Source organism: Cebus imitator, unplaced genomic scaffold, assembly GCF_001604975.1.
Source record: "Cebus imitator isolate Cc_AM_T3 unplaced genomic scaffold, Cebus_imitator-1.0 Scaffold263, whole genome shotgun sequence".
Classification (NCBI taxonomy): Eukaryota; Metazoa; Chordata; class Mammalia; order Primates; family Cebidae; genus Cebus; species Cebus imitator.
The window spans coordinates 1,712,370-1,739,015 of NW_016107578.1; the positions used below are offsets into that span (position 1 = coordinate 1,712,370).

At 46.5% G+C, this 26,646-nt stretch overlaps 1 protein-coding gene across 1 annotated transcript in view; it reads left to right on the plus strand.

Annotated features, from left to right (window-relative positions):
* The window catches only part of MUC16 (mucin 16, cell surface associated), a 146,342-nt gene that overhangs the window by 60,373 nt on the left and 59,323 nt on the right, over positions 1–26,646 (plus strand). Inside the window, 31 exon segments of the mRNA XM_037728349.1 lie at positions 3,039–3,211; positions 3,541–3,576; positions 3,835–3,900; positions 4,917–5,041; positions 5,559–5,626; positions 6,240–6,412; positions 6,743–6,778; positions 7,039–7,101; positions 8,063–8,196; positions 8,430–8,497; positions 9,107–9,279; positions 9,609–9,644; positions 9,894–9,959; positions 10,851–10,975; positions 11,209–11,276; positions 11,886–12,058; positions 12,384–12,419; positions 12,678–12,743; positions 13,876–14,000; positions 14,248–14,315; positions 14,928–15,100; positions 15,430–15,465; positions 15,726–15,791; positions 16,687–16,811; positions 20,181–20,248; positions 20,850–21,022; positions 21,350–21,385; positions 24,038–24,103; positions 25,225–25,349; positions 25,564–25,631; positions 26,229–26,401. Coding sequence (XP_037584277.1) covers positions 3,039–3,211; positions 3,541–3,576; positions 3,835–3,900; positions 4,917–5,041; positions 5,559–5,626; positions 6,240–6,412; positions 6,743–6,778; positions 7,039–7,101; positions 8,063–8,196; positions 8,430–8,497; positions 9,107–9,279; positions 9,609–9,644; positions 9,894–9,959; positions 10,851–10,975; positions 11,209–11,276; positions 11,886–12,058; positions 12,384–12,419; positions 12,678–12,743; positions 13,876–14,000; positions 14,248–14,315; positions 14,928–15,100; positions 15,430–15,465; positions 15,726–15,791; positions 16,687–16,811; positions 20,181–20,248; positions 20,850–21,022; positions 21,350–21,385; positions 24,038–24,103; positions 25,225–25,349; positions 25,564–25,631; positions 26,229–26,401 — 2,987 coding nt within the window.

Sequence of the window (26,646 nt, forward strand, 5' to 3'; positions counted from 1 at the left end):
AAAAAAAAAAAAAAAAAAAAAAAAAAAAAAAAAACACCCCATTCCTGCAAAGTACTTGGAAATAAGAAATCGACCTCTCCTATATGACTTGTTTTCAGTCACTCATCCAAAGAAAAACAAAAAAAGACAACGGCTACAGGCCAGGCCTTAGCTGGGATGGGAGACAGCTCTTCCCTGCACACGCTGCGACTCTCGCGGAGGCCGTAAGAGAGTGTGTTTTTTGAAGGGTGTGTAACAGCAGCACATGCCAGGCACAGGGGAAGCACGGGGCCCCAGGCTCAGACTGCAGAGTTGGCAAAGGCTTCTTAGAGGAGACGGCTTTTCAAGCTTGTGTGGGAACCACCAAGACAGAGGGAGGGCAGACAGAACACAGAGGAACCTAGAGAAAATAAAGAACAGTGAAGCACTATGACGTTTGCAGACCAGCAAACCCCGCCACCAAATGTTCCCCCGGGAATCTGGCCATCTCTCCTGCACCCCTCCCACCTCCCCACTGCGACAAACCAGTGACCAACAGGATGATAAGAACACAGTCAGCCCAGCTGAGATTTTCACCACGGCGGTAAACTGAGCACACATATTTGTGGCCCTTCCTACTAAAAAAAAAAATGAATCAACAGTTTTAAAGTACCACGTGGAGTCAATGAAGACAAAACGAAAATTATGAGAACTTGCAGGATGACATCAGCAGACTCGAGATTTTTTAAATTTCCGGAAGTCCCCATGAATAGCTCAGCACATAAGAGGAGGGAGCATGGCTGTGAAGTCAGGCTGCCTGGGTTAGGACCCGGCTCTGCCGCTCACAAGCTGTGCGACTTCAGACAACCTGCCTCACCTTTCTCTGTCTCAGTTTCCTCATCCGTACAATGGGAATAATAGTAAGGCCGACTTGCCAGGATTTTCATGCGGATTAAATACAATGCTTCAACTAAACAGCTTTGAATAGTATCTGCTACATTGTAAGTGCTGGATCCATATTTTCTATTATTGTTTTTACATTAGCGGACAAGTCACAACGGAGCAAGCTACTACTCGGAAAATGCTGGAGAAAGCTGCAGTGCAGAGGAGCTGTGCTAGCCCGACCAGGCCTCCCGGATCTGAAGGGACAACTGTAGGTCAGCAGACACTTAAGAAACAGCAGTCATACAAATGACAAGAACCACGGGAGAGAAACAGGACCACTGCACTGCAGGAAACACAGCTAACCGAGGGAAGAGGAGAACATTCAAATCATGCCGGCAGTGGCCTCAAAGACTCAAGAGGAGATCAACTCTGACAGACACGTAGGAAAACCATAATAGACTTTTATAAAAGCAGGTAGGTAAACAATTTTTTAAAGATTATGGAAATTAAAGAATAAATAAAAGTATGTGAAATAAAAGTAAAGGAAATGCTCCAAAGGAAAGAAGAGAACTAGAAAAATTTTAGAGTTTAGAATATCATTGCAAGGAAACGAACATCCAACAGGAATTAAAGAGAAAGAATACAACAGTGGTGGGAAGCAATAATAAAAGTAATAGTTGTAAAAAAGATATGCATCTTGAGATAAAATGGGTTCACCAATCACTGAATAAGATGAAAATTTAATTCAACGTAGAGATGAAGAACGTGAGATTAATTTCACAGAACAGAGCATAACTGCCATTAATCATCAACATTTGAAGTCACAAGGACAGAAGCTGGAAGATGGAGACAAGCCCAAAATTTCTTTCTTTACCGAGCAAGAGGACAAGGCATGTTTCTAAATTCATAGGTCAAAAATAAAGAGTTAAGTACTTATTGTATAACGTTATAAATATAGCTGATATATGAGCTTGAATTTTTAACGCATTCTGTAGGAAACTGTAAGGAGAAAGAATAGGAACTAAATTTCCCATCTGTTACAGCATGTAGCTGACGTTCAATGCTGGTCAACCAGGAAACAAATCAAAGCATGATATTGAAGGAAGGCTTATAGCCACCAAAAAAATTTAAAATTAAAAAAAAGAGTCGGTGAAAGGAATTACATCTAGAAAGAAGGACTTGGAGGTGGAAATGGAAAGAAATTTAACATTTCAGTTCATAACCTTCTCGACGATCGAAATTGTTGATACTCTCCGTGAATAGCCAGTTTCAGAATAAAGAAACAAATATGCAGGTGTCTAAACAAATACTTCCCAACTGAACTGAAAAGAGCTAGTATTGCAAATCGTGGTTACCGTTGCAACGCTGTAACACACACATGGCCAGCCATGTTTTTCTGTGGAGGATGAGATAGTAAATAGCTTAGGCTCCTTGGGTCTGGCTGTCTCTGGCAAGCCCTCAGCTCTGCTGTGCAATGTGAAAGCATCCATTTAGAGGAAGCCTCACAGGCGGGCGCAAGTGTGTTCCAATAAAATGTCATTTCTGGACACCAAGCTTATATTTCAGATAATTTCTGTGTCTCAAGGAATATTATACCAAAATTATATTTCAGATGATTTCTGTGTCAAGGAATATTATTCTTCTCCTGATTTTCTCTCACTTATTGAAAGATGGAAAACCCGCCAGGTGCAGTGGCTCACACATGTAATCCCAACACTCTGGGAGGCCAAGGCGGGTGGATCACCAGGTCAGGAGTTCAAGACCAGCCTGGCCAAGATGGTGATATCCCATCTTTACTAAAAACATGAAAATTAGCCAGGCATGGTGGCCGGCGCCTGTAGTCCCAGCTACTTGGGAGGCTAAGGCAGGAGAACTGCTTGAACCTGGAGGGGTGGAGGTTGCAGAGAGCCCAGATCATGCCACCACACTCCAGCCTGGGTGACAGAGTGAGACTCCATCTCAAAAAAAAAAAAAAAAAAAAAGTCTTACCTCTTGGCATTTCTGCCATGGTAGTGCTTTCTGCTTTCACTAAGAATCCTATTAATTCGTTTATGATGGGCAGCTCTCTGATGAGAGCTGCATTCTTGTTAGCCACGGTTTCCCCAGAGTTCTCATTAGGGACTGACAAAGAGTGGAAAGGAAGGATAAAAGGATGGAGAGGTGGATTCACTAAGCATATGTAGGTTCTTATCCAGGCCAGAGAAGGACGGATCAGCCACGGCAGTGGACGCCATCTGCACACATCGCCCCGACCCTGCAGGGCTCAGACTGGACAGAGAGCGACTATACTGGGAGCTGAGCAAGCTGACCAATGGCATCCACAAGCTGGGCCCCTACACCCTGGACAGGAACAGCCTCTATGTCAATGGTGAGTAGCTGTAATGTGGTTAGAGGCTCTTCCTCCTTACTGGGCAGCCTGTAATCTCTGGCTTGAGGTCACACTCACTGCCAGGCAATTGAAAATTCAGCCATGTGCTCTACATGGGATGACTACATTCTGGACTTCATGATTTCTTCATCGTCATAGAACAAATTCCATCAGGACATTCTTCCCTGATGTGAGGATGCTGATAGGAAATGCCTAATGGTCCCTATTCCATAAACCTTCTTACATTGCCCCAGGGTAGCCCTGACCCCTGTTTAGTCCCCCACGACTCCTTTTCACCTACTTACACTCCTCCCTCCTTCTCTTTGCAGGTTTCACCCATCGGAGCTCTGTGTCCACCATCAGCAGTGAGTATGCAACTCATGTCCACATGCCCATGATCTTACACCAAACAAAGCAAGAGCTTCCCCTCCTCATAAACCCATAAGTTCTCCTCTTGAGCAAAGCAGGTGGGAAGGCAGAAATTATTCAAGCTCCCCTCTGCCTCAGTTCCAAAGACAGACTCAGCTCAAGCCCACATGCAGCAAACCCTGTAAAAGTCTCACCTCGTGGCATTTCTGCCATGGTAATGCTTTCTGCTTTCACTAATGAGGACTTCTCCTCAGCTCCTGGGACCTCCATAGTGGATATGGGAACCTCAGGGACTCCATCCTCCATCTCCAGCCCCATGAGTAAGTACTAGTCAATGGCATTTCTATTAGAGCATGCTGTCCCTGTCATTTTTACTCAAATGAAGATGGAAAGTCATAGTAAATAAACTGATAGCGAGTGGACCAGTGAAATTTATTGGCCACTTAATGTGTACCAGATCCTAGGAACACAGCAAGGAAAATAAAACCAATAAAAAATCTCTGCTCTCAGTGAGCTTATATTCTTGTGATGATGATGTTAGTGGTGGTGGTGGTACTGGTGCTGCTGCTGCTGCTGATGATGATGCTGTTGAGGCTGTTGATGATGGTGATAGTAATGTTGATGACAAAGATGATGATGAAGAAAATGATGCTCATGATGGTGGCAGGGGTTATTATGGTAATAATGATATGTTAAGTGTGATGATGATGGTTGGTGGTGGTGATGATGATGATGATGATTTTATGCTAGCGACGTTGATGATGGTGATGTCGATGACAATGAGGATGATAGTGATGAGGATGATGTCGGTGATGGTGGTGGGGTTACAATGGTCATGATATGTTGAATGTGATGATGATGATGATGATTTTATGCTAGCGACGTTGATGATGGTGATGTCGATGACAATGAGGATGATAGTGATGAGGATGATGTCGGTGATGGTGGTGGGGTTACAATGGTCATGATATGTTGAATGTGATGATGATGATGATGATGTTTGTGGTGGTCATGATGGAGATTGTCATGGTTGTGCTGGTGGTACTCGTGATGACAGTAATGATGACGGTGACAATGATAGTGGTGATGATGATGGTGATAATAAAGATAACAGTTAACATCTCACAATGTTGAGCACTAAATATGTGCCAAGAGCTATGCTCAGCATCCAACTACTAGTATGTAATCTACTTTAGAAAATAAATTGTATCATTATAGATAAGAAAGGTATGGAAAATATTTATTATGTCACTCAATTTAAATGCTGCATATGGTTATTACAAAGTGCTATTTTCTCTACTTTGACCATAATATTTACTTCCCACTCCCACTATAGCAGCTGTTCCTCTCCTGGTGCCATTCACCCTCAACTTCACCATCACCAACCTGCAGTATGAGGAGGACATGTGTCGCCCTGGCTCCAGGAAGTTTAACACAACAGAGAGGGTCCTACAGGGTCTGGTTAGTGCCCTTCTCACTCTGCCCTGCTCACGATACCCAGTCCTTCCTACATCATCCATGCCAGGGCAATGGAAGAAGATCACACCTAACTCACTCTTGCCCCAAGAGATGAAAGCCTCAGCTGGGCACAGTGGCTCATGCCTGTAATCCCAGCACTTTGGGAGGCCGAGGCAGGTGGATCACCTGAGGTCAGGAGTTCATGACCAGCCTGACCAACATGGTGAAACCTCATCTCTACTAAAAATACAAAAATTATCCAGGCGTGGTCATGTATGCCTATAATTCCAGCTACTTAGGAGGCTGAGGCAGGAGAATCACTTGAACCCAGGAGGCAGAGGTTGCAGTGAGCCAAGATCGTGCCATTTCACTCCAGCCTAGGCAAATATGTGGAACTCCGTCTCAAAACAAAAACAAAAAACTGCAAGCCTTGCCCACGGAGGCCAGCCCTGCTCACCTCACTTCTGCCTGGCTCTTACAGCTTAGCCCTCCTGCTCACCTCCCTCTCCCTCCTCCACAGCTCAGGCCCCTGTTCAAGAACACCAGTGTTGGCCCTCTGTACTCTGGCTGCAGACTGACCTTGCTCAGGTGAGACCTTAGAAAAGCCAGCCTGGCCGCCCCAATTGTTCTCACTCCAAAAGACTTTGCACTGCTTCTTTGCTGTATTTCCTAGGAATATTCTCACCAAGAGTGGAATTCAGGAGTCACTGGCTTCAGGACCAGTGTGTTTCCTGCTAGTAACAGCCCCATACCCCACCTCAACAGAGAGAATCTGCATGGCCCATCATCAGGACAGAGCCCCTACCCTGATCATCCCTCTGACTTCTCGCCTTTCCCTGCCCCTCCCTTTCCTTTACATGTTATATTCTGTCCCCAGGACTTCTCTCAAGACAACTATTCCTCATCCACATGCTTTCATCCTCATTTCCAGCTCTTCACTGGGGTCAAGTCTGGCTCCCATGTCCATCCCATCCATGAAGATGCAGGTTTCATCTTGCACTTTTATAAAACTTCTTGTATCCGTGGCTCCACTCACAGTCCCAAGCAAGCCAATAGTCCATGCACTAAGAATCTATGTGGCTTCTCACCTCTTTCCCAGGTTTCTCATTTCCTCTGGTTCCTTACTGTCCTTCCCTCAGCACTCTTAAGACACAACCTAGGTAATCTTTTCATTGTCATGTTTCCCACTGACCCTCCCCAGGCCCGAGAAGGATGGGGCAGCCACTGGAGTGGATGCCATCTGCACCCACCGCCTTGGCCCCAAAAGCCCTGGACTCAACAGGGAGCACCTGTACTGGGAGCTAAGCAAGCTGACCAATGGCATCAAAGAACTGGGCCCCTACACCCTGGACAGGAACAGTCTCTATGTCAATGGTGAGTGCCTGTGACGTGGTTGAAGTCTCTTCTTCCTTGCTGGGCAGCCTCTAATCTGTAACTAGAGGTCACACTCTCTGCCTGGCAATTGAAAATTCTGTCATGTGCTCTACATGGGATGGATGACTCAGGTCTGGACTTTGTGATTTCCTTATCATCGTGGACTGTGTTCTCTCAGGGCTTTCTTTCCTGATGTGAGGATGCTCATAGGAAATCTTCAATGGTCTCTGTACCATGAAACTCATTTTGTTGTACCAGGGTAGCATTGACGTCTGTTTGGTCCCCCATCTCTCCTTGTCACTTACCCACTCTCCTCCCTTCTCCATGCAGGTTTCACCCATCGGAGCTCTGTGCCCACCACCAGCAGTGAGTATTCAACTTATGTTCACATGCCCTGGTTCCTATACCAAGAGGAGCAGGAGCTAGCCCCTCCTCATAAATCCATAAGTCCTCTTCATGAGCAAAGGAGTTAGGAGGGCAGAAGTTATTCAAGTGCCCCTCTGCCCAGCTCAAAAAGCTGAACCAGTTCAAGCCACACATGCAGCAAACCCCAAGAATAGTCTCCCCTTTTGCCATTTCTGCCAAGAGAATGCTTTCTGCTTTCACTGATGAGAACTTTTCCTCAGCTCCCGGGGCTTCCACAGTGGATCTTGGAACCTCAGGGACTCCACCCTCCCTCTCCAGCTCCACAAGTAAGTATCAGTCAGGGACATCTCTATTAGAGCACGCTCGATGAGTGTAAACATCTGTCATTTTCACTCAGATAAAAATGAAAAATCATAGTAAATCTTGTGATAGTAAGTAGACAAACAAAATGTTTTGGCTACCTACTGTGTACCAGACCCCGGGGATACAGTAAGAAAAACAAAATCAATTAAAAAAAAAAAAAAACTCTGCCCTCAATGAGTTTGCATTCTTGTGATGATGATGATGATGGTGGTGGTGGTGCTGATATGATAATGATGCTGATGGTCATACTGTTAATGATGGCAGTAGTGATTATGATGATGAGGATGATGCTGGTGATGTCGGTGGAAGTTGTGATGCTAATTATGATGTATTGAGTGTAATGATGGTGGTGTTGCAGCTTGTGATGGTGATGATGGTGGTGGTGATGTTGATGACAATGGTGATGATGATGAGGATGATGCTGTGATGGTGGTGCTGTCATGATGGTAGTGATTATGTATTGAGTGTGATGATGATGGTGGTAGTATTGCTGTTTATAATGATGATGATGATAGTGGTGATAATGATGGTGGTGGTGATGTTGATGACAATGATGATAATGGTGATAAGGATGATGCTGGTGATGGTGGTGGGTTACGATGGTAATGATGAAGTGTTGAGACGGATGATGTTTGTGGTGGTCATCTTGGGGATTATCATGATGGTGACAATGGTGGTGATGATGGTGTTAATAAAGTTAAGAGAAAATGCCACACAGTATTGAGCAATAAATATTCAGCAAGACCTATGCTCAGCATCTACTATTATATAATATACTTTTATAAAAATAAATTTTATTATTATAGGCAAGGGAGGCATGGTAAACATTTTGTCTCTCAATTTAAACTTTGCATATGTTTAAAGATGTCTATTTCAAACCCCTATTTTCTCTACTTTGAACATAGTGTTTATTTCCAATTCCTATTACAGCTGCTGGCCCTCTCCTGGTGCCGTTCACCCTCAACTTCACCATCACCAACCTTCAGTATGAGGAGGACATGCATCGCCCTGGCTCCAGGAAGTTCAACACCACGGAAAGGGTCCTGCAGGGTCTGGTGAGAGCCCTGCCCACTTTACTCCTGCCCCACCCCAGATACCCAGTCCCTCCTACATCATTCATGCCAGGGCTATGGAAGAAGATTACACCCATCTCATCACTTCCCACAAAAGGTGCAAGCCCTGCTCACTTAAGCTAGCCCTGCCCACTGGTGCCTGCTCCACCCCCGACTTCTGCCCCCTATACACGCACCTTAGCCCTCCTACTCACATTTTTCTCCCTCCTCCACAGCTTGGTCCTATATTCAAGAACACCAGTGTTGGCCCTCTGTACTCTGGCTGCAGACTGACCTCTCTCAGGTGAGGCCTTAGAAGAGCCAGACTGGCTGCCTCAATTTTTTCCACTTCAACAGACTTTGCACAATTTCCTTGCTGCACTTCCTAGGAGTAGCCTCACCAAAACGGGAATTCAGGACTCACTGGCTTCAGAACCAGTGTGTTTCCTGATAGTAACACCCCAGTACCTCACCTCAACAGGGAGAATCTGCAGAGTCCATCATCAGGATTGAGCTCTGCCCTGATCATCCCTCTGAATTCTCCCCTTTCCCTGCCTCTCCCTTTCCTTTAGGTCTTAAATTCTGTCCCCAGGATTTCTCTCAAGACAATCATGCCTCATCCACGTGCTTTCATCCCCAGCTCTTCACTGGTCTCAAGTCTGAGTTGTTCTTTCCCCATGCCATGAGAATGCAGGTTTCACCTTGCACTTTTACAAGCATGGTTGTATCCATGACTCTACTCACAGTCGCAAGCAGGCCAATAGTCTGTGCACACAGAAAATCTAAGTGTGGCTTCTCACCTCTTTCCCAAGTTTCTCATTTCCTCTGATTCCTTACTGTCCTTCCCTCAGCAGTGTAAAGACACAACCTAGGTAATCTTTTCATAGTCATTCTCCCTACCTACCTTCCCCAGGTCTGAGAAGCATGGGGCATCCACTGGAGTGGATGCCATCTGCACTCACCATCTTGACCCTAAAAGCCCTGGACTCAACAGAGAGCGGCTGTACTGGGAGCTGAGCCATCTGACCAATGGCATCAGAGAGCTGGGCCCCTACACCCTGGATGGGAACAGTCTCTATGTCAATGGTGAGCAGCTGTGACGTGGTTGGAAGTTCTTACTCCTAGAGTTTGGGCAGACTCTAATCTCTGGCTTGAGGTCACACTCCCTGCCTGGTCATTGAATATTCTGTCATGTGCTCTACATAGGATGACTAAGTTCTGGACTTCACAGTTTCTTCATCATAGTGAACTGCATTCCCTCAGGGCACTCTTCCCTGTTGAGAGGATGCTGATAGGAAGTCTTTAATGGCCCCTGTCCCATGAAACTCATTTAATTGCACTAGGGTATCCCTGAACCCTGTTATGTTCCCTACATCTCCTTAACACTTACCCAGTCTCCTCCCTCCTCTATTCAGGTTTCGCCCCTCGGAGCTCTGTGCCCACCACCAGCAGTGAGTATTCAACCCATGTCCACATGTCCCTGATCCTATATCAAGTGGAGCCCCTCCTCATGAACCCATAAGTCCTCTTCTTAAGCAAAAGAGCTGAGAAGGCGGAAGCTATTGAAGCTCCTTTCTGCCCCAGCTCCAAAGACAGATCCAGCCCAAGCCCCCATGAAGCAGACCTCATAATAGTCTACCCTCTTACCATTTCTGCCGTGAGAGTGCTTTCTGCTTTCACTGATGAGGACTTTTTCTCAGCTCTTGGGACCTCCACAGTGGACCTAGGAACCTCAGGGACTCCATCCTCCCTTCCCAGCCCCACAAGTAAGTACCAGTCAATGGCATCTCTATTAGATCATGCCTGATGAATGTAAACATCTGTGCCATTTTAACTCAAACGAAGATGGAAAATCATAGTGAATCTGGTGATAGTGAGTGAAGCAAAAAAATTTATTGGCCACCTACAGCGTACCAGACCCTAGGGATACAACAAGGAAAACAAAACCAATACAAACATCTCTGCCCTCAGTGAGCTTGTGTTCGTGTCATGATGATGGTGGTCATGGTAGTTATGATAGTAATAATGACATGTTGAATGTGATGATGATTGCTGATGATTGTGATGCTGTTGATGATGATGGTGATGATGCTACTGACGATGATGATGATGGACATGAGGATGTTGTCAGTGATGGTTGTGAAAGTTATGATGATGATGATGTGTTAAGTGTAATAATGATGATTATGGTGGTGGTGCTGTTTATGATGTGACCATGGTACTGGTGATGATGTTGATGATGGTAGTGGTGAGTTTGATGACAATAACAATGATGGTGATGAGGATGATGCCAGTGATGGTTGTGCGGCTATGAGGATATGTTGAGTGTGGTGATGATGATGTTTGTGGTGGTCATGATGGGGATTATCACGGTGGTAATGGTGATAATAATGATGGTGATCGTGACGATGGCCATAACAAAGATAACAGATAACATCAGACGATATTGAGCACTGAATATGCATGACTAGCTATGCTCACCATCTAACTACTATTATATCATATACTTTTATAAAAATAAATTGTATTATTATAGGCAAGGGAGACATGGTAAATATTTTGTCTCTCAAATTTTGCATATGTTTAAAGATAAGTCTATTCCAAACCTCTATTTTCTCTACTTTGAACATAGTTTTTATTTCCAATTCCCACTACAGCAGCTGGCTCTCTCCTGGTGCCATTCACCCTCAACTTCACCATCACCAACCTGCAGTACGAGGAGGACATGCATCAACCTGGCTCCAGGAAGTTTAACACCACAGAAAGGGTCCTGCAGGGCCTGGTGAGAGCCCTGCTCTCACTTTGCCCCACCCCAGACATCCAGTCCCTTCTACATCATTCATGCCAGGGTGATGAAAGGAGATGGCACCAACCTCCCCCTACCCCCAAGAGATGCAAGCCCCACACACAGAGGCCAGCCCTGCTCATTGGTGCCTGCTCTGCCCACCTCACATCTGCCCCAACACACACACACACTTTAGCCCTTCTACTCACTTTCCTCCCTCTCTTCCACAGCTTGGTCCCATATTCAAGAACACCAGTGTCGGCCCTCTATATTCTGGCTGCAGACTGGACTCTCTCAGGTGAGAATTTAGAAGAGCCAGACTGGCTGCCCCAATTGTTCCCAGTCTAAAAGACTTTGCACTGCCTCCTTGATGCTCTTCCTAAGGATATCCTCACCAAAAGGGGAATTCAGGAGTCACTGGTTTCAGAACCAGTTGTTTCCTGATTGTAACACCCCTACACCCCACCTCAACAGGCAGGATCTTCATGGTCCATCATCAGGATTGAGCCTCTGCCCTGATCATTCCTCTGGATTCCCTCCTTTCCCTGCCCCTCCCTTTCATTTAGTTGTTAAATTTTGTCCCAGGACTTCTCTTAAGACAATCATGCCTCATCCACATGCATTCATCCCCCTTTCAAGATCTTCACTGGTCTCAAGTCTGAGTTGTTCTTTCCCCATGCCATGAGAATGCAGGTTTCACCTTGCACTTTTACAAAAATTATTATACCCATGACTCTGCTCACAGTCCTAAAAAAGACAGTTGTCTGTGCACTCAGATTATTTCAGTGTGGCTTCTCTTTCCCAGGCTTCTCCTTTCCTCTGGTTCCTTACTGTCTTCCCCTCAGCAGTCTAAAGACAAACCCTAGGTAATCTTTTCATCATCATTCTTTCCACCTACGTTCTCCAGGCCCAAGAAGCATGGGGCATCCACTGAAGTGGATGCCATCTGCACCTACCATCTTGACCCCAAAAACCCTGGACTCAATAGAGAGCAGCTGTACTGGGAGTTGAGCCAGCTGACCAGTGGCATCAAACAGCTGGGCCCCTACACCCTGGATGGGAACAGTCTCTATGTCAATGGTGAGCAGCTGTGACGTGGTTGGAGGTACTTCCTCCTAGAGTCTGGGCAGACTGTAATCTCTGGCTTGAAGTCTCACTGCCTGCCGGGCCATTGAATATTCTGTCATGTGCTTTACATGGGATGACTAAGTTCTGGACTTCACAGTTTGTCATAGTGAACTACATTCTCTGAGGGGACTCTTCCCTGTTATGAGGATGCTGACAGGAAATCTTTAATGGCCCCTGTCCCATGAAACTCATTTAATTGCATCAGGATAGCCATGACCCCTATTACATCCCCCACATCTCCTTAACCCTTACCCCACCTCCTCCCTTCTCTATGCAGGTTTCACCCACAGGAGGTCCGTGCCCACCACCAGCAGTGAGTATTCATTCATGTCCACATGCCCCTGATCCTACATCAAGTGAAGCAGGAGCTGGCCCCTCCTCATAAACCCATAAGTCCTCCTCATGACCAAAGGAGCTGGGAAGGCAGAAGTCATTCAAACTCCCCTCTGTTTCAGCTCCAAAGGCAGACCCAGCTCAAGCTCACATGCATTAGACCTCATAATAGTCTACCCTCTTGCCATTCCTGCCATGAGAGTGCTTTCTGTTTTTACTGATGAGGACTTTTCCTCAGCTCCTGGGACCTCCACAGTGGGACCTGGAACCTCAGCAACTCCATCCTCCTTCCCCAGCCCCACAAGTAAGTACCAGACCTCTCTATTAGAGCATGCCTGATGAGTGTGAACATCTCTGCCATTTTTACTCAAATAAAGATGGAAAATTATAGTAAATCTGGTAATAGTGAGTGAACCAAAAACATTTATTGGCCACCTACTGTGTACCAGGCCCTAGGGATACAGCAAGAAAAACAAAACCAATTAAAAAATATCTCTGCCCTCAGTGAGCTTATATTCATGTGATGATGATGATAATGGTGGTGGTGCTAGTTGCTGTTGATGGTGATGATCATGATCATGAGGGCAATGCTATTGATAATAGTGGTGGTGGTGGTGCTGATGTCGATGATGATGATCATGATCATGAGGGCAATGCTATTGATAATAGTGGTGGTGGTGGTGCTGATGTCGATGATGATGATCATGATCATGAGGGCAATGCTATTGATAATAGTGGTGGTGGTGGTGCTGATGTCGATGATGATGATCATGATCATGAGGGCAATGCTATTGATAATAGTGGTGGTGGTGGTGCTGCTGTTGATGATGATGATCATGATAGTGATGCTGTTGATGATAATGTGGTGATGTTGCCAACCATGATGATGGACATGAGGATGATGTCAGTGATGGTTATGATGTTAGTGGTGATGTGTTGAGTGTGACGATGATGGTGGTGGCAGTGGCGGTGGTGCTCTTTATGATGTTGATAATGAAACTGGTGATATTCATGACAGTGACAATAATGGTGATGCGGATGATGTCAGAGATGGTCGTGGGGTTACGATGATAATGGTGATGTGTTGAGTGTGCTGCTGATGATATCTGTGGTGGTCATGCTTGGGACTGTGGTGGTGATGATAATAATGGTGATGGTGACAATGATAGCAATGATAATGATGACAATAAAAAAGATAATGGATAACATCAGACAATATTGAGCACTGAATATGAACCAAGAGCAATTCTCAGCATCTAACTGCTATTAAATAATATCCTTTAAAAAATAAGTTCTGTCATTGAAGGCAGGGGAGGCATGTTAAATATTTATTTAGTCATCCAATTTAAATGTTGTGTATGTTTAAACTTAAGTCTATTGCCAGCTCCTATATTCTACACTTTGAACATAGTATTGATTTCCCACTCCCACGACAGCAGCTGTTCCTCTATTGGTGCCGTTCACCCTCAACTTCACCATCACCAACCTGCAGTATGAGGAGGACATGCATCATCCTGGATCCAGAAAGTTCAACACCACAGAGAGGGTCCTGCAGCGTCTGGTTAGTGCTCCACCCTCCTCACTCTGCCCCAACCCAGATACTCAGTCCCTCCTACAACACCCATACCAGGGCAATGTAAGAAGAATGCACTCACCTCACCCTCTCCCCAAGAAATGTAAGCCTCACCCACTGAGGGCAGCCACACCCACTGAGGCCAGCCTGACCCACTTGGCCCTGCCCCACCCACCTTATTTCTGCCCTCATACAGAGACCTTAGCCCTCCTACTCACCTCTCCTTCCTCCACAGCTTGGTCCCTTATTCAAGAACTCCAGTGTCGGCCCTCTGTACTCTGGCTGCAGACTGACCTCTCTTAGGTGAGACTGGAATAGCCAGCCTGGCTGCCCCATACGTTCTCACTCCAAAAGACTTTGCACTGCTTCCTTGCTACACTTCTAGGCATAGCCTCACCAAAGGCGGGATTCGGGAGTCAATGGATTTGGGAACAGTCTGTCTCCTGATAGTAACCTCCCCACACCCTACCTCAACAGAGGGAATCTGCATGGTCCATCATCAGGATTGAGCCCCTAATCTGCTCATCCCTCTGAATTCCCTCCTTTTCCTGTCCCTCCCTTTCCTTTAGGTATTAAATTCTGTCTGCAGGATTTCTCTCAAGACAATCATGCCTCATCCATGTGCTTTCTTCCCCATTTCCAGCTATTCACTGGTCTTAAATCTGGACTCTCCTGTACCCATGCCATGAGAATGCAGGTTTCACCTTGCACTTTTATAAAAACTGGTGCATCCATGACTCTGCTCACAGTCCCAAGCAAGCCAGTGGTCCATGCACTCAGAGAATCTAAGTGTGGCTTCTCACCTCTTTCCCAGGTCTCTCATTTCCTCTAGTCCCTTGCTGTTCTTCCCTCGGCAGTCTCAAGACTGTCCTAGGTAATCTTTTCATTGTCATTCTCCCCACTTACCTTCCCCAGGTCTGAGAAGCATGGGGCAGCCACTGGAGTGGATGCTATCTGCACTCACTGTCTTGACCCTAAAAGTCCTGGACTCAACAGAGAGCAGCTGTACTGGGAGCTGAGCCAGCTGACCAATGGTATCAAAGAGATGGGCCCCTACACCCTGGACAGGAACAGTCTCTATGTCAATGGTGAGCAGCTGTGACATGGTTGAAATCTCTTCCTCCTTGCTGAGCAGCCTCTAATCTCTAACTAGAGGTCACACTCCCTGCTTGGCAATTGAAAATTCTGTCATGTGCTCTACATGAGATGTCTCAGGTCTGGATTTCATGATTTCCTTATCATCATGGACTGTGTTCTCTCAGGGCATTCTTTCCTGATGTGAGGATGCTGATAGGAAATCTTCAATGGCTTCTGTACCATGAAATTCATTGTATTGCACCAGGGTCAGTTTGACCCCTATTTAATCGTCAGTGTCTCTTTAACTCTTACACACTCCCCTCCCTCCTTCTCTACTCAGGTTTCACCCATTGGAGCTCCATGCCCACCACCAGCAGTGAGTATTCAACTCATGTCCACATGCCCCTGATCCTACACCAAGCGTAGCAGAATCTGGCTCCCCTCATAAACCCATAGGTCCTCTTCTTCAGCAAAAGAGACAGGAAGGCAGAAGTTACTCAAGCTCCACTCTGCCCTAGCTCCAAAAACTGATCTGTGTTTAGCCAGACAGGCAGCAGACCCCATAAATTGTCTCCCCTCTTGCCATTTCTGTCATGAGAATGCTTTCTGCTTTCACTAATGAGGACTTTTCCTCAGCTCCTTGGACTTCCACAGTGGACCTTGGAACCCTAGGGACTCCATCCTCCCTTCCCAGCCCCACGGGTAAGTAGCAGTCAGTGGCATCTCTATTAGAGCATGCATGATAAATGTAAACAACTCTGCCCTTTTCATTCAAATAAAGATAGAAAATCATAGTAAATCTAGTGATAGTGGGTGGACTAAAAAAAAATTATCGGCCACCTACTTTGTGCCAGACCCAAAGGATGCAGCAAGGAAAACAAAACCAATAAAAACATCTGTGCCCTCAGTGAGCTTGTGTTCACGTGGTGATGATGGTGGTGGTGATGGTTATGAGGATGATGGTGATGATGATGATAGTGATGGTGTTGATGATGATGATGGTGGTCTTGTTGGCCATGATGACAATGGACATGAGGATGATGGCAGTGATGGTTATGATGTTAGTGATGATGTGTTGAGTGTGATCATGATGGTGATGGCGGTGCTGTTTATTTTTTTATTTTTCTTTTTTTGGGGGTGCTGTTTTATGATGGTGATGATGAGACTGGTGATGTTGATGGCAATGACATTGATGGTGATGAGGATGATGCCAGTGATGGTCGTGGGGTTATGATGATAATGGTGATTTGTTGAGTGTGCTGCTGATGATATCTGTGGTGGTCATGCTTGGGATTGTGGTGGAGATGATAATAATAACGATGATGGTGACAATGGCAGCAACGATGATGGCAATAAAAAGATAACAGGTAACATCAGACAATATTAAGCACTGGATATGCACCAAGAGCAATGCTCAGCATCTAACTACTATTATAAAATATCCTTTAAAAAATAAATTCTGTCGTTATAGGCAAGGGACACAAGGTACATATTTAGCCATTCAATTTAAATGTTGCCTATGTTTAAAGATAAGTCTATTGCAAACTCCTATTTTCTCTGCTTTGAACATAGTATTTATTTCCCACTCCCACTACAGCAGCTGTTCCTCTCCTGCTGCCATTCACCCTCAACTTCACCATCACCAACCTGCGGTATGAGGAGGACATGCATCGTCCTGGCTCCAGGAAGTTCAAAACCACAGAGAGAGTCCTGCAGGGTCTGGTTAGTGTCCTGCCCTCTTCACTCTGCCCTGCCCCAGATGCCCAGCCACTGTACAACATCCATGCCAGGGCGATGGAAGAAGATCGCACCCAACTTGCCCTCATCCCAGAGATGCAAGCCTCACCCACAGAGCCCAGCCATGCCCAATGGTGCCTGGTGCCTGCCTCACCCACCTCAATTCTGCCTTCCACACAGGGACCTTAGCCCTCTTTCTCACCTCTCTCTCCCTCCTCCACAGCTTGGTCCCATTCTCAAGAACACCAGTGTCGGCCCTCTGTACTCTGGCTGCAGACTGAACTCTCTTAGGTGAGACTAGAATAGCCAGCCTGGCTGCTCCAATTGTTCTCACTCCAAAAGACTTTGCACTACTTCCTTTATACACTTCCTAGGCATAACCTCACCGATGGAGGGATTCAGGAGTCACTGGCTTCAGGACCAGTGTATCTCCTGATAGTAACACCCCACATCCCACCTCAACAGAGAGAATCTGCATGATCCATCATCAGGATTGAGCTCCTACACTGATCATCCCTCTGAATTCCCTCTTTTCGCTGCCTGTCCCTTTCCTTTAGGTGTTAAATTCTGTCCGCAGGATTTCTTTCAAGACTGTTATGCCTCATCCACGTGCTTTCATCCCCATTTCAAGGTCTTCACTGGTTTCAAGTCTGGGCTCTTTTTCCCATGCCATGAGAATGCAAGTTCCACTCTTGCACTTTTATGAGAATTGTTTTATTTATTAATTTTTTGGAGGGTCGGGGGAGATGGAGTCTTGCTCTGTCGCCCAGGCTGGAGTGTACTGGCACGATCTCAGCTCACTGCAGCCTCTACCTCCCAGATTCCAGCGATTCTCCTGCATCAGCCTTCCAAGTAGCTGGGATTACAGGCGCGTGCCACCACTACCAGCTAATTTTTTTATTTTCAGTAGAGACGGGGTTTCACCCTGTTGGCCATGCTGGTCTCAAATTCCTGAACTCAGGTGATCTGCTCACCTCAGCCTCCCAAAGTACTAAGATTATATGTGTGAGCCACCACATCCATCCTGAGAATCGTTGTATCCATGACTGCTCAGTACCAAGCAAACCAGTAGTCTGTGCACCCAGAGAATCTAAGTGTGTGGCTTCTCACCTCGTTCCCAGGTTTCTCATTTTCTCTTGTCCTTTGCTGTCCTTCCATCAGCAATCTCGTGACCTGTTCTAGGTAATCTTTTCATTGTCATTCCCCGCACCTCCTTTCTCTAGGCCTGAGAAGGATGGGGCAGCCACTGAAGTGGATGCTACCTGCTTCTACCACGCTGACCCCAAAAGCCCTGGGCTGGCCAGAGAGCAGCTGTACTGGGAGCTGAGCCAGCTGACCCACAGCATCACTGAGCTGGGCCCCTATGCCCTGGACAGGGACAGTCTCTATGTCAATGGTGAGTAGCTGTGATGTGGTTGGAGGCTCTTCCTCTCTGGTGGACAACCTCTACTCTCTGGCTTGAGGTCACACTCACTGCCTGGCCATTGAAGGCTTGACCATGTTGTCAATATTTGATAGTTGACATCAGAACATCATAGTTTCTTCTTTATGTTGGAGACTGGGTTTACCTTCAGATCTTTCTTCCCTGATGTGAGGGTCCTGATAGAAAACCTCCAACAGCCCCTGCTCCATTTCACCAAGGTAGCCTGACCCCTAATTGGTTATCTACCTCTACCTTAACCTTACCCAGGTTACTCCCCCTGTCTCTGCAGGTTTCACCCATCAGAGCTCTGTGACCGCCACCAGTAGTGAGTATTCAACTACTTGTGCCCCTGATCTTACACAAAGCAGAGTAGGAGCTGACCCTCCTCCTTATAAATCGATAACACCTCTTCTTAAGAGAAGGAGCTGGGAAGGCAGAAGTTATTCATCCTCCCTTCTGCCCCAGCTACGGACTGATCTAGGTCAAGCCCCATATGCATCAAGCTCCATAATAGTCTTACCTCCTGGCATTTCTGCCATGAGGGTACTTGCTGCTTTCACTAATGAGAGCTTCTTTTCAGCTCCTGGAATCTCCACAGTGCACCTGGCAATCTCTGGGACTCCATCCTCCCTCCCCAGCCACACAGGTGAGCACCAGTCAATGATACCAGTCAATGATGAATGTCTACAGCTCTGTCATTTTCATGTGAATTAAGATGAAAAATCATAGTGTTGCTGATGCAATCAACACATTTTATTGAGTACCTACGTACTCTGTGCCGGGTCTACGGAATATAGCAGGGAATACAAAAGAGATAAAAATATCTTCCTTCAGAGAGCTTATATTCTTGTGATGACGAGAATGATAAGGGTGGTGGTGATGATGATGGTGGATGGAGATGATGATGATGGAGATGACTATAAAGATGGTGATGCTGCTAATGATGTTGGCGATAGTGATGTTGATTATGGAGATGGTGATGAAGATGATGGCAATAATGGCGATGCTGGTTATAACAGTAATGGTGATGTAATGGTGGTGATGTTGGGATGATTGTGGTGATAGTGGCGATATTTGAGATGATTGTGGTGGTGGTGATGATGGTGATGGTGATTGCCAGTGATGATTGTGATGTTGACAATGAGGATGATGATGATGATGATGATTATGGTGGTGGTTATCCTGGTAATGATAATGTGGTTATGGTGGCAGTGATGATACTGATTATGATTGCTATGGTAGTGATGGTGATGAGGATGATGGTAGTGGTGGTGCCGATGTTGGGAGTGATGAAAGTGATGATAGCCATGGCGACAACTATGGTTATGTTGATAATGAAGGTGGCAATAACAGAGGTAAAAAATAACATCTGACATTATTGAGCACTGAATCTGCACCAAGAGGTATTTTCACCAGGTAATTACAATGATATAATATGCTTCTTTATGAAAAATTTCTACCACTGTAGTCAAATAGAGGCATGAAAATCTTTTATTTTTCATTCACATTGAATGCTGTTTCATATATTTAATAATCAGTCTATTGCAAACTGTTACCTATTTCTCTACTTTGGAACACAGTGTTTATTTCTCAACCCCTTTACAGCCCCTGGCCCTCTCCTGATACCATTCACTCTCAACTTTACCATCACCAACCTGCATTATGAGGAAAGCATGCAACACCCTGGCTCCAGGAAGTTCAACACCACAGATAGGGTGCTGCAGAGTCTGGTAAGAGCTCCACCACCTTACTAGCCCCACTTGTATCACCCATGCCAGGGCCATGGAAGGTCTCACAGATCTCACCCACCACTCCTTGGCCCCAGAGAGGCAAGCCCTGCCTAATGATGCCAGCCCCTCCCACCGCATGTCTGCACCTGCCCCATCCCTACACCCCACCCACCCACTCACCTCCCTCCCCTTCTTCCACAGCTCAAGCCCTTGTTTAAGAACACCAGTGTCGGCCCTCTGTACTCTGGTTGCAGACTGACCTTGCTCAGGTGAGACCTTAGAAGAGCAAGTCTGGGTTCCCCAGTTGTTCCCAGGCCCAAGGAGTTTGGTCAGCTTCCTTCCTGCCCTACCAAGGGATGGCCTCAGCACAGATGGAATTCAGGAGGCACTGGCTCCAGAACCAACTTGTCTCCTGATTCTACCACCTCCCCCGTCAACTGACAAATTCTGCAAAGTCCATCAGCAGGATTGAGCCCTTACCCTCATCACCCCTCTAAATTCCCTCCACCTCCCTTTCCTCCAGTTAAGCTCTGTCCCCAGAATTCCTCTCCAAACAAACATGCCTCATCGACTTGCTTTCACCCCTAATTCCTGTTCTTCCCCTGTCTCAAGACTGAGTTCTTCTTTCCACATGCTGTGAGAATGCAGGTTCCACCGTGCAATTTCCTAAACGTCCTTGCATCCATGACTCTGCTCACAGTTGCAGGCTGGCAGGGAGTCAAAGCACTCAGAGGATCGAAGTGTGGTTCCTCTTACTTCTGTTCCAGGCTTCTCAATTCCTCTGGCCCCTTCCTGTCCTTCATCTAGTAAGTTCAGGACCCTTCCCTAGGCAATCTATTCATTGCTATTTCCCACTCTTGCCCTCCCTAGACCTGAAATGGATGGGGCAGCCACTGGAGTGGATGCCATCTGCACCCACCGCCTTGATCCCACTGGCCCTGGACTGGACAAAGAGCAGCTATACTGGGAGCTGAGCCAGCTGACCAAGAGCATCACAGAGCTGGGCCCCTACACCTTGGACAAGGGCAGTCTCTATGTCAATGGTGAGTAGCCGTGATGTGATTAGAGGCTCTTCCTTCTAGCTGGGCAGACTCTATTCTCTGTCCTGAGGTCACATGACCTGTCTGGCCATTGAAGGTTTAATGATGTGCTCTATATATGATGATTGAGGTTTCAGCTTCATGGCTTCATCTTCATCTCACATGGGTTTCACCCTTAAGGCCTTCTTCCCCCTTGTGAGGGTGCTGATGAAGAATCTCAATGACCAGGCTTCATGAAACTTTCCTCATTACACTAGGGTAACCCTGACCACTATTTGGTCCAAACTCTCTTCAACTCTCACCCACTCTCCTCTCTCCCTCTCTCTGCAGGCTTCACCCGTCGGAGCTCTGTGCCAACCACCAGCAGTGAGTATTTTTACTGATGTTCGAGTGCTCCCAATCCTACACCAAGCAAGGCAGGAGCTGACCTTACCTCTTAAGGCCTTATGTCCTCTTCATGAGGGAAAATGCTTGATGGGCACAGGTTATTCCCTTTCCCCTATGCTCCATGGAGAGGCTCAGCTGAAACCCCAAATGCAGCAGGGCCCATCATAGTTTTACTTGCTGGCATTTCCACCACGAGAGGGTTTGCTGCTTTCAGTAATGAGGGTTTCTTCTCAGTTCCTGGGACCTCTGCAGTGTACCTGGGAACCTCTGGGACTCCAGCCTCCCTCCCTGGCCACACAGGTAAGCACCTATCAATGGCGCCTCTGTTAGACCATGCCTGAGCGTGCCAACATCTCTGCCATTATTGGCTCAAATAAAGACAGAAAGTCATGGTCAATTTAGTGATGACGAGTCAACTCACAAACTTTAATGCCCAAGGATATAGCAGGGAACAGAAAACACATGAAATCTCTGCCTTCAGAGAATTTAAATTTCTGTGATGGTGATGATTAAGTGGGTGGTAGTGGTAATAATGATGATGACAGTGGTGATGGTGCTGATGACAGTGGTGGTAATGAGAAGGACAAGAATAATGGTGGTGATGAGGATGATGACAATGGTAGGAACAAAGGGAATAGATAATGTTTTTGACAATATTGAGCACTGAATATGTACCAACAGCTATGCTTAGTGTTTACCTACTACTGTGTGCTTTTTACAAAATTCTATCAATATAGGCAAGAGAGATATAGAGAACACTTATTTTGTCATTCACTTTAAATGCTACATATGTTTAAAAATAAGTCTATTGCAATATCATATTTTTCTACTTTTAACATGGTGTTTACTTCTCAATCCCACTGCAGCCCCTGGCCCTCTCCTGGTGCCATTCACCCTCAACTTCACCATCACCAACCTGCAGTATGAAGAAGACATGTGTCACCCTGGTTCCAGGAAGTTCAACACCACGGAGAGAGTCCTGCAGGGTCTGGTGAGAGTCCTACCATTTTGCCAGTCCCGCCTACATTAACTCTGCCAGGGCCATGGAAGTTCTCATCCACCACCCATGGGTCCCAGACATACAAGCCCAGCCTACTGATGCCAGCCCCTCCTACCTTATGTCTGCCCTGACCCTGCATGTCAATTCTCCCACTCACAGCCCCCTCTCCTCTGCAGCTCAAGCCCTTGTTCAAGAGCACCAGCGTCGGCCCTCTGTACTCTGGCTGCAGACTGACCTCGCTAAGGTGAGACCTTAGGGGAGCCAGCCTACCGTCCCTAGTTGTTCCCAGTCCCAAGAAGTTAGGACAACTTCCTTCCTGCCCTCCCTGGGGGTTCCCTCAGCACAAGTGGAATCCAGGAGGCAGTGGCTCCAGGACCAAGGTGTCTCCTGATAGTAACATCTCTCCACTCAACTGTGATGCCACACAGCTCATCAGCAGGATAGGGCCCCTACCCTGGTCATCCCTCCAAATTGCCTCCTTTCCCACCACCTCCCTTTCCTGCAGGTAATAAGTTCTACAATCAGCATTTCTCTCAAACACAAACATGCCTCATCCACTTGCTTTGATCCCCAATTCCAGCTCTTCACCAGCCTCAAGTCTGAGCTCTCCTGTCCCCATGCCCCAAGAATGGAGGATCTGCTTTATAATGTTACAGATATTTTTGTGTCCATGACTCTGCTCACAGATGCAGGCTGGCTGGGAGTTGATGCACTCACAGAGTCTACATGTAGCTTCTCACCTCTGTACCATTTCCTCTGGCTCCTGCCTGTCCTTTCCTCAAGAATCTCAGGACCCCTTCCTAGGCAATCCATTTATTGTCACTCCCCTCACCTATCCTCCTCAGGCCTGAGAAACATGGGGAAGCCACCAGTGTGGATGCCATCTGCACTCACCACCTTGATCCCAAGAACCGTGGACTGGACAGAGAGCAGCTGTACTGGGAGCTGAGCAAACTGACCCATGGCATCACTGAGCTGGGCCCCTACCTCCTGGATAGGGACAGTCTCTATGTCAACGGTGAGTGCCTGTGATGTGGTTGGAGGCTTTTCCTTCTTGATGAGCAGCCTCTACTCTCTGGCTTGAGGTCAAACTTCCTGCCTGACTATTCTAGGCATGGCCATGTTGTCTTTTTGTGATTGCTGACATCTAAACTTCAGTTTCTTCTTCATCTTGCGCTGAATATATCTTCAAGGCCTTCCCTGATGTGACGGTGGTGATAGAGAATCTCCAATGGCCTTTGTTCCATGAAACTCCTTCCATTACACCAGGGTACCCTGACCCTTATTTGGTCACCCACCTCTCCTTTGACTCTTATTCACTATTCTTCCTCTCTCTCTTTCTGCAGGTTTCACCCATTGGAACTCTGTACCCATCACCAGCAGTGAGTATTCAACTGATATTCCAGTTTCATTAATCCTACATTAAACAGGGCAGGAACTGAACCCACTTTATATGCCCTTATATTCTCTTCATGAGCAAAAAAGCTGGGTGGGCACAAGTTATTCCCTTTACCTTGTGCCCCAAGGAGAGACCCAGCTCCACATGCAGCAAGGCCCATAAATAGTCTTACCTGCTGGCATTTCTGCCATGAGAGCACTTGCTGCTTTCATTAATGAGGTCTTTTCCTCAGCTCCTGGGACCTCCACAGTGCATTTGGGAACCTCTGGAATTCCATCCTCCCTACCTAGACCCACAGGTAAGTACTGATTAGCAGAAACATTTCTGCCATTATTTACTCAAATAAAGGTAAAAATCATAGTAAATCCAGTGATGATGAGTCCACCCACAAATGTTATTGAGCATCTCCTCTGTGCCAGGCCCTGGGGTTACAGCAGGTATACAAAACAGATAAAAATCTCTGCTGTCAGAGAGCTTGTATTCTTGTGATGATGATAGTGGTGGTGGTTTTGATGATGATGGTGATGCTTATGGTAGCGATGATGATGATGAAGGTGGAGAGGATGATGACAATGGTGGAGGTTATGATGGTAACGATGATGTGTTGAGTGTGATAAATGATAGTGCTGGTGGTATTGTTGGAGATTATCATGGTGGTGGTCATGGCAGTGGTGGTGACAACAGTGATGTTGTGGGTGACGATGATGATGATGATGGTGCTGGTGGTGATGGAGTTTTTCATGGTGGTGGTGGTGGTGGAAGTGATGATGACAGTAATGATGGTGGTGATGATGGGGATTATCTTGGTGATGATGGTGGCAGTGATGATGGTGATGATGGTGGCAGTGATGTTGATGGAGATTATCATGGTAGTAGTGGTGATAGTATGATGACGACAGTCATGATGGTGATGATGATGATGGTGGTGATGGGGATTATTATGTTGGTGGTGGTGGCAGTAATGGTGGTGATGATGGTGGTGATGATGGGGATTATCATGGTGATGATGATGGTGATGATGAGGATTATCATGGTGGTGGTGATGGTGATGATGGTGATGGTAATGATCATGGTGGTGATGGTTGTGCTGGTGGTGATGATGGGGATTATCACAGTGGTGGTGGTGGCAATGATGATAACAATAATGATGCTGTAGGTGACGATGGTGATTATGATTATGGTAACAAAGGTAAGAGATAACGTATGATATTATCGAGCAATGAACATACAATGAAAGCTAAGCTCAGCATCCAACTGATGTGATATAGCATGTTATTTTTAAGTTCTATCACTGTAGGCAAGGGAGGCATTGAAAATCTTCATTTTGTCCATCCGTTTAATGCTGTGTATATTTAAAAATAATTCTACTGCAAACCCGTAACTTCTGAACATAGTGTTTGTTTCTCGCCCCCACTCCAGTGCCTGGACCTCTCCTGGTGCCATTCAACCTCAACTTCACCATCACCAACTTGCGGTATGAGGAGGACATGCGACATCCTGGCTCCAGGAAGTTCAACACCACGGAGAGGGTCCTACAGGGTCTGGTGAGAGTCCAACCCATCTAACTCTGCCTGGCCCACCTTATCAGATTCTACATGCATTGTCCATGCCAGGGATATAGATGAAGATCCCACATGAATCACCTTCAACCCAGAGACACCAGCCCTACCCACTGGTGTCATCCCCACCTGCCTCATTTCTGCCCTGCCCCTCCTCATCAGCCCTCCCAGTCACCTCCCTTACCCTCTCCCTCCACAGCTCAGGCCCTTGTTCAAGAATACCAGTATTGGCCCTCTGTACTCCAACTGCAGACTGACCTTGCTCAGGTGAGATCTTAGAATAACCCATCAGGGCTTCCCCAAGTGTTCCCAGACCCCAGGAGTTTTTTCAGCATTCTTCTTGCCCTATCTGTGATTGTCCTCGGAAAGCGGTTTCAGAAAGAACGTGTCTCTTGATCCTAGCACTTCCCCACTCAAGTGACAGATTCTGCAGAATCCATCATCAAGATTGGTTTCCTACTCCACTCATCCTTCTCAATAACATCCATTACCCATATCCCTTTCCTTAAGTTTTAAAATTCTGTTCCCAAGATTTCCCTCAAGAGAAAGGTAGCTTTTCCACTTGCTTTTATCTCTGACTCCAGCTCTTCACTTGTCTAAAGTCTGAGCTCTCCTGTCTTCATGGTGTCAAACTGCAGGTTTCACCTTGCAATTTCATAAATATCCTTGTATCCATGACTCTGCTCCCAGTCCAAGGCTGGCTGGGAGTCGGTGCATTTAGAGAAATTAATTATGGTTTCTCACCTGTCTCCCAGGCTTCTTATTTCCTCTGTACCCTCTCTGTCCTTCCCTCAGGAATCTCAGGACCCCTTCCTGGGCAATTCTTTCATTGTCATCTCCCACCTCTGCCCCTAACCTCCCCAGGCCAGAGAAGGACAAGGAAGCCACTGGAGTGGACGCCATATGTACCTACCACCTTGATGCCCAAAGCCCTGGACTGGATAGAGAACAGCTGTACTGGGAGCTGAGCTGGTTAACCCATAACATCACTGAGCTGGGCCCCTACACCCTGGACAGGGACAGTCTCTATGTCAATGGTGAGCAGCTTTGATGTGGTTGAGTCTTTTCCTACTTGCTGGGCAGCCCTTCTTCTCTGGCTTGAGGTCATACTTCCTGACTGGACATTGAAGCTTCTGCCATGTGATGATTGATGTCAGAACTTCATTATTTTTTTCTGTATCTTGGTCTGAGTTCATTCTTCAGACCCTGGTCTCTGAAGTGAATGTGCTGATAGAGAACCTCTAATGGCTCCTGTTCCATGAAACTCCTATTCCACCAGGGT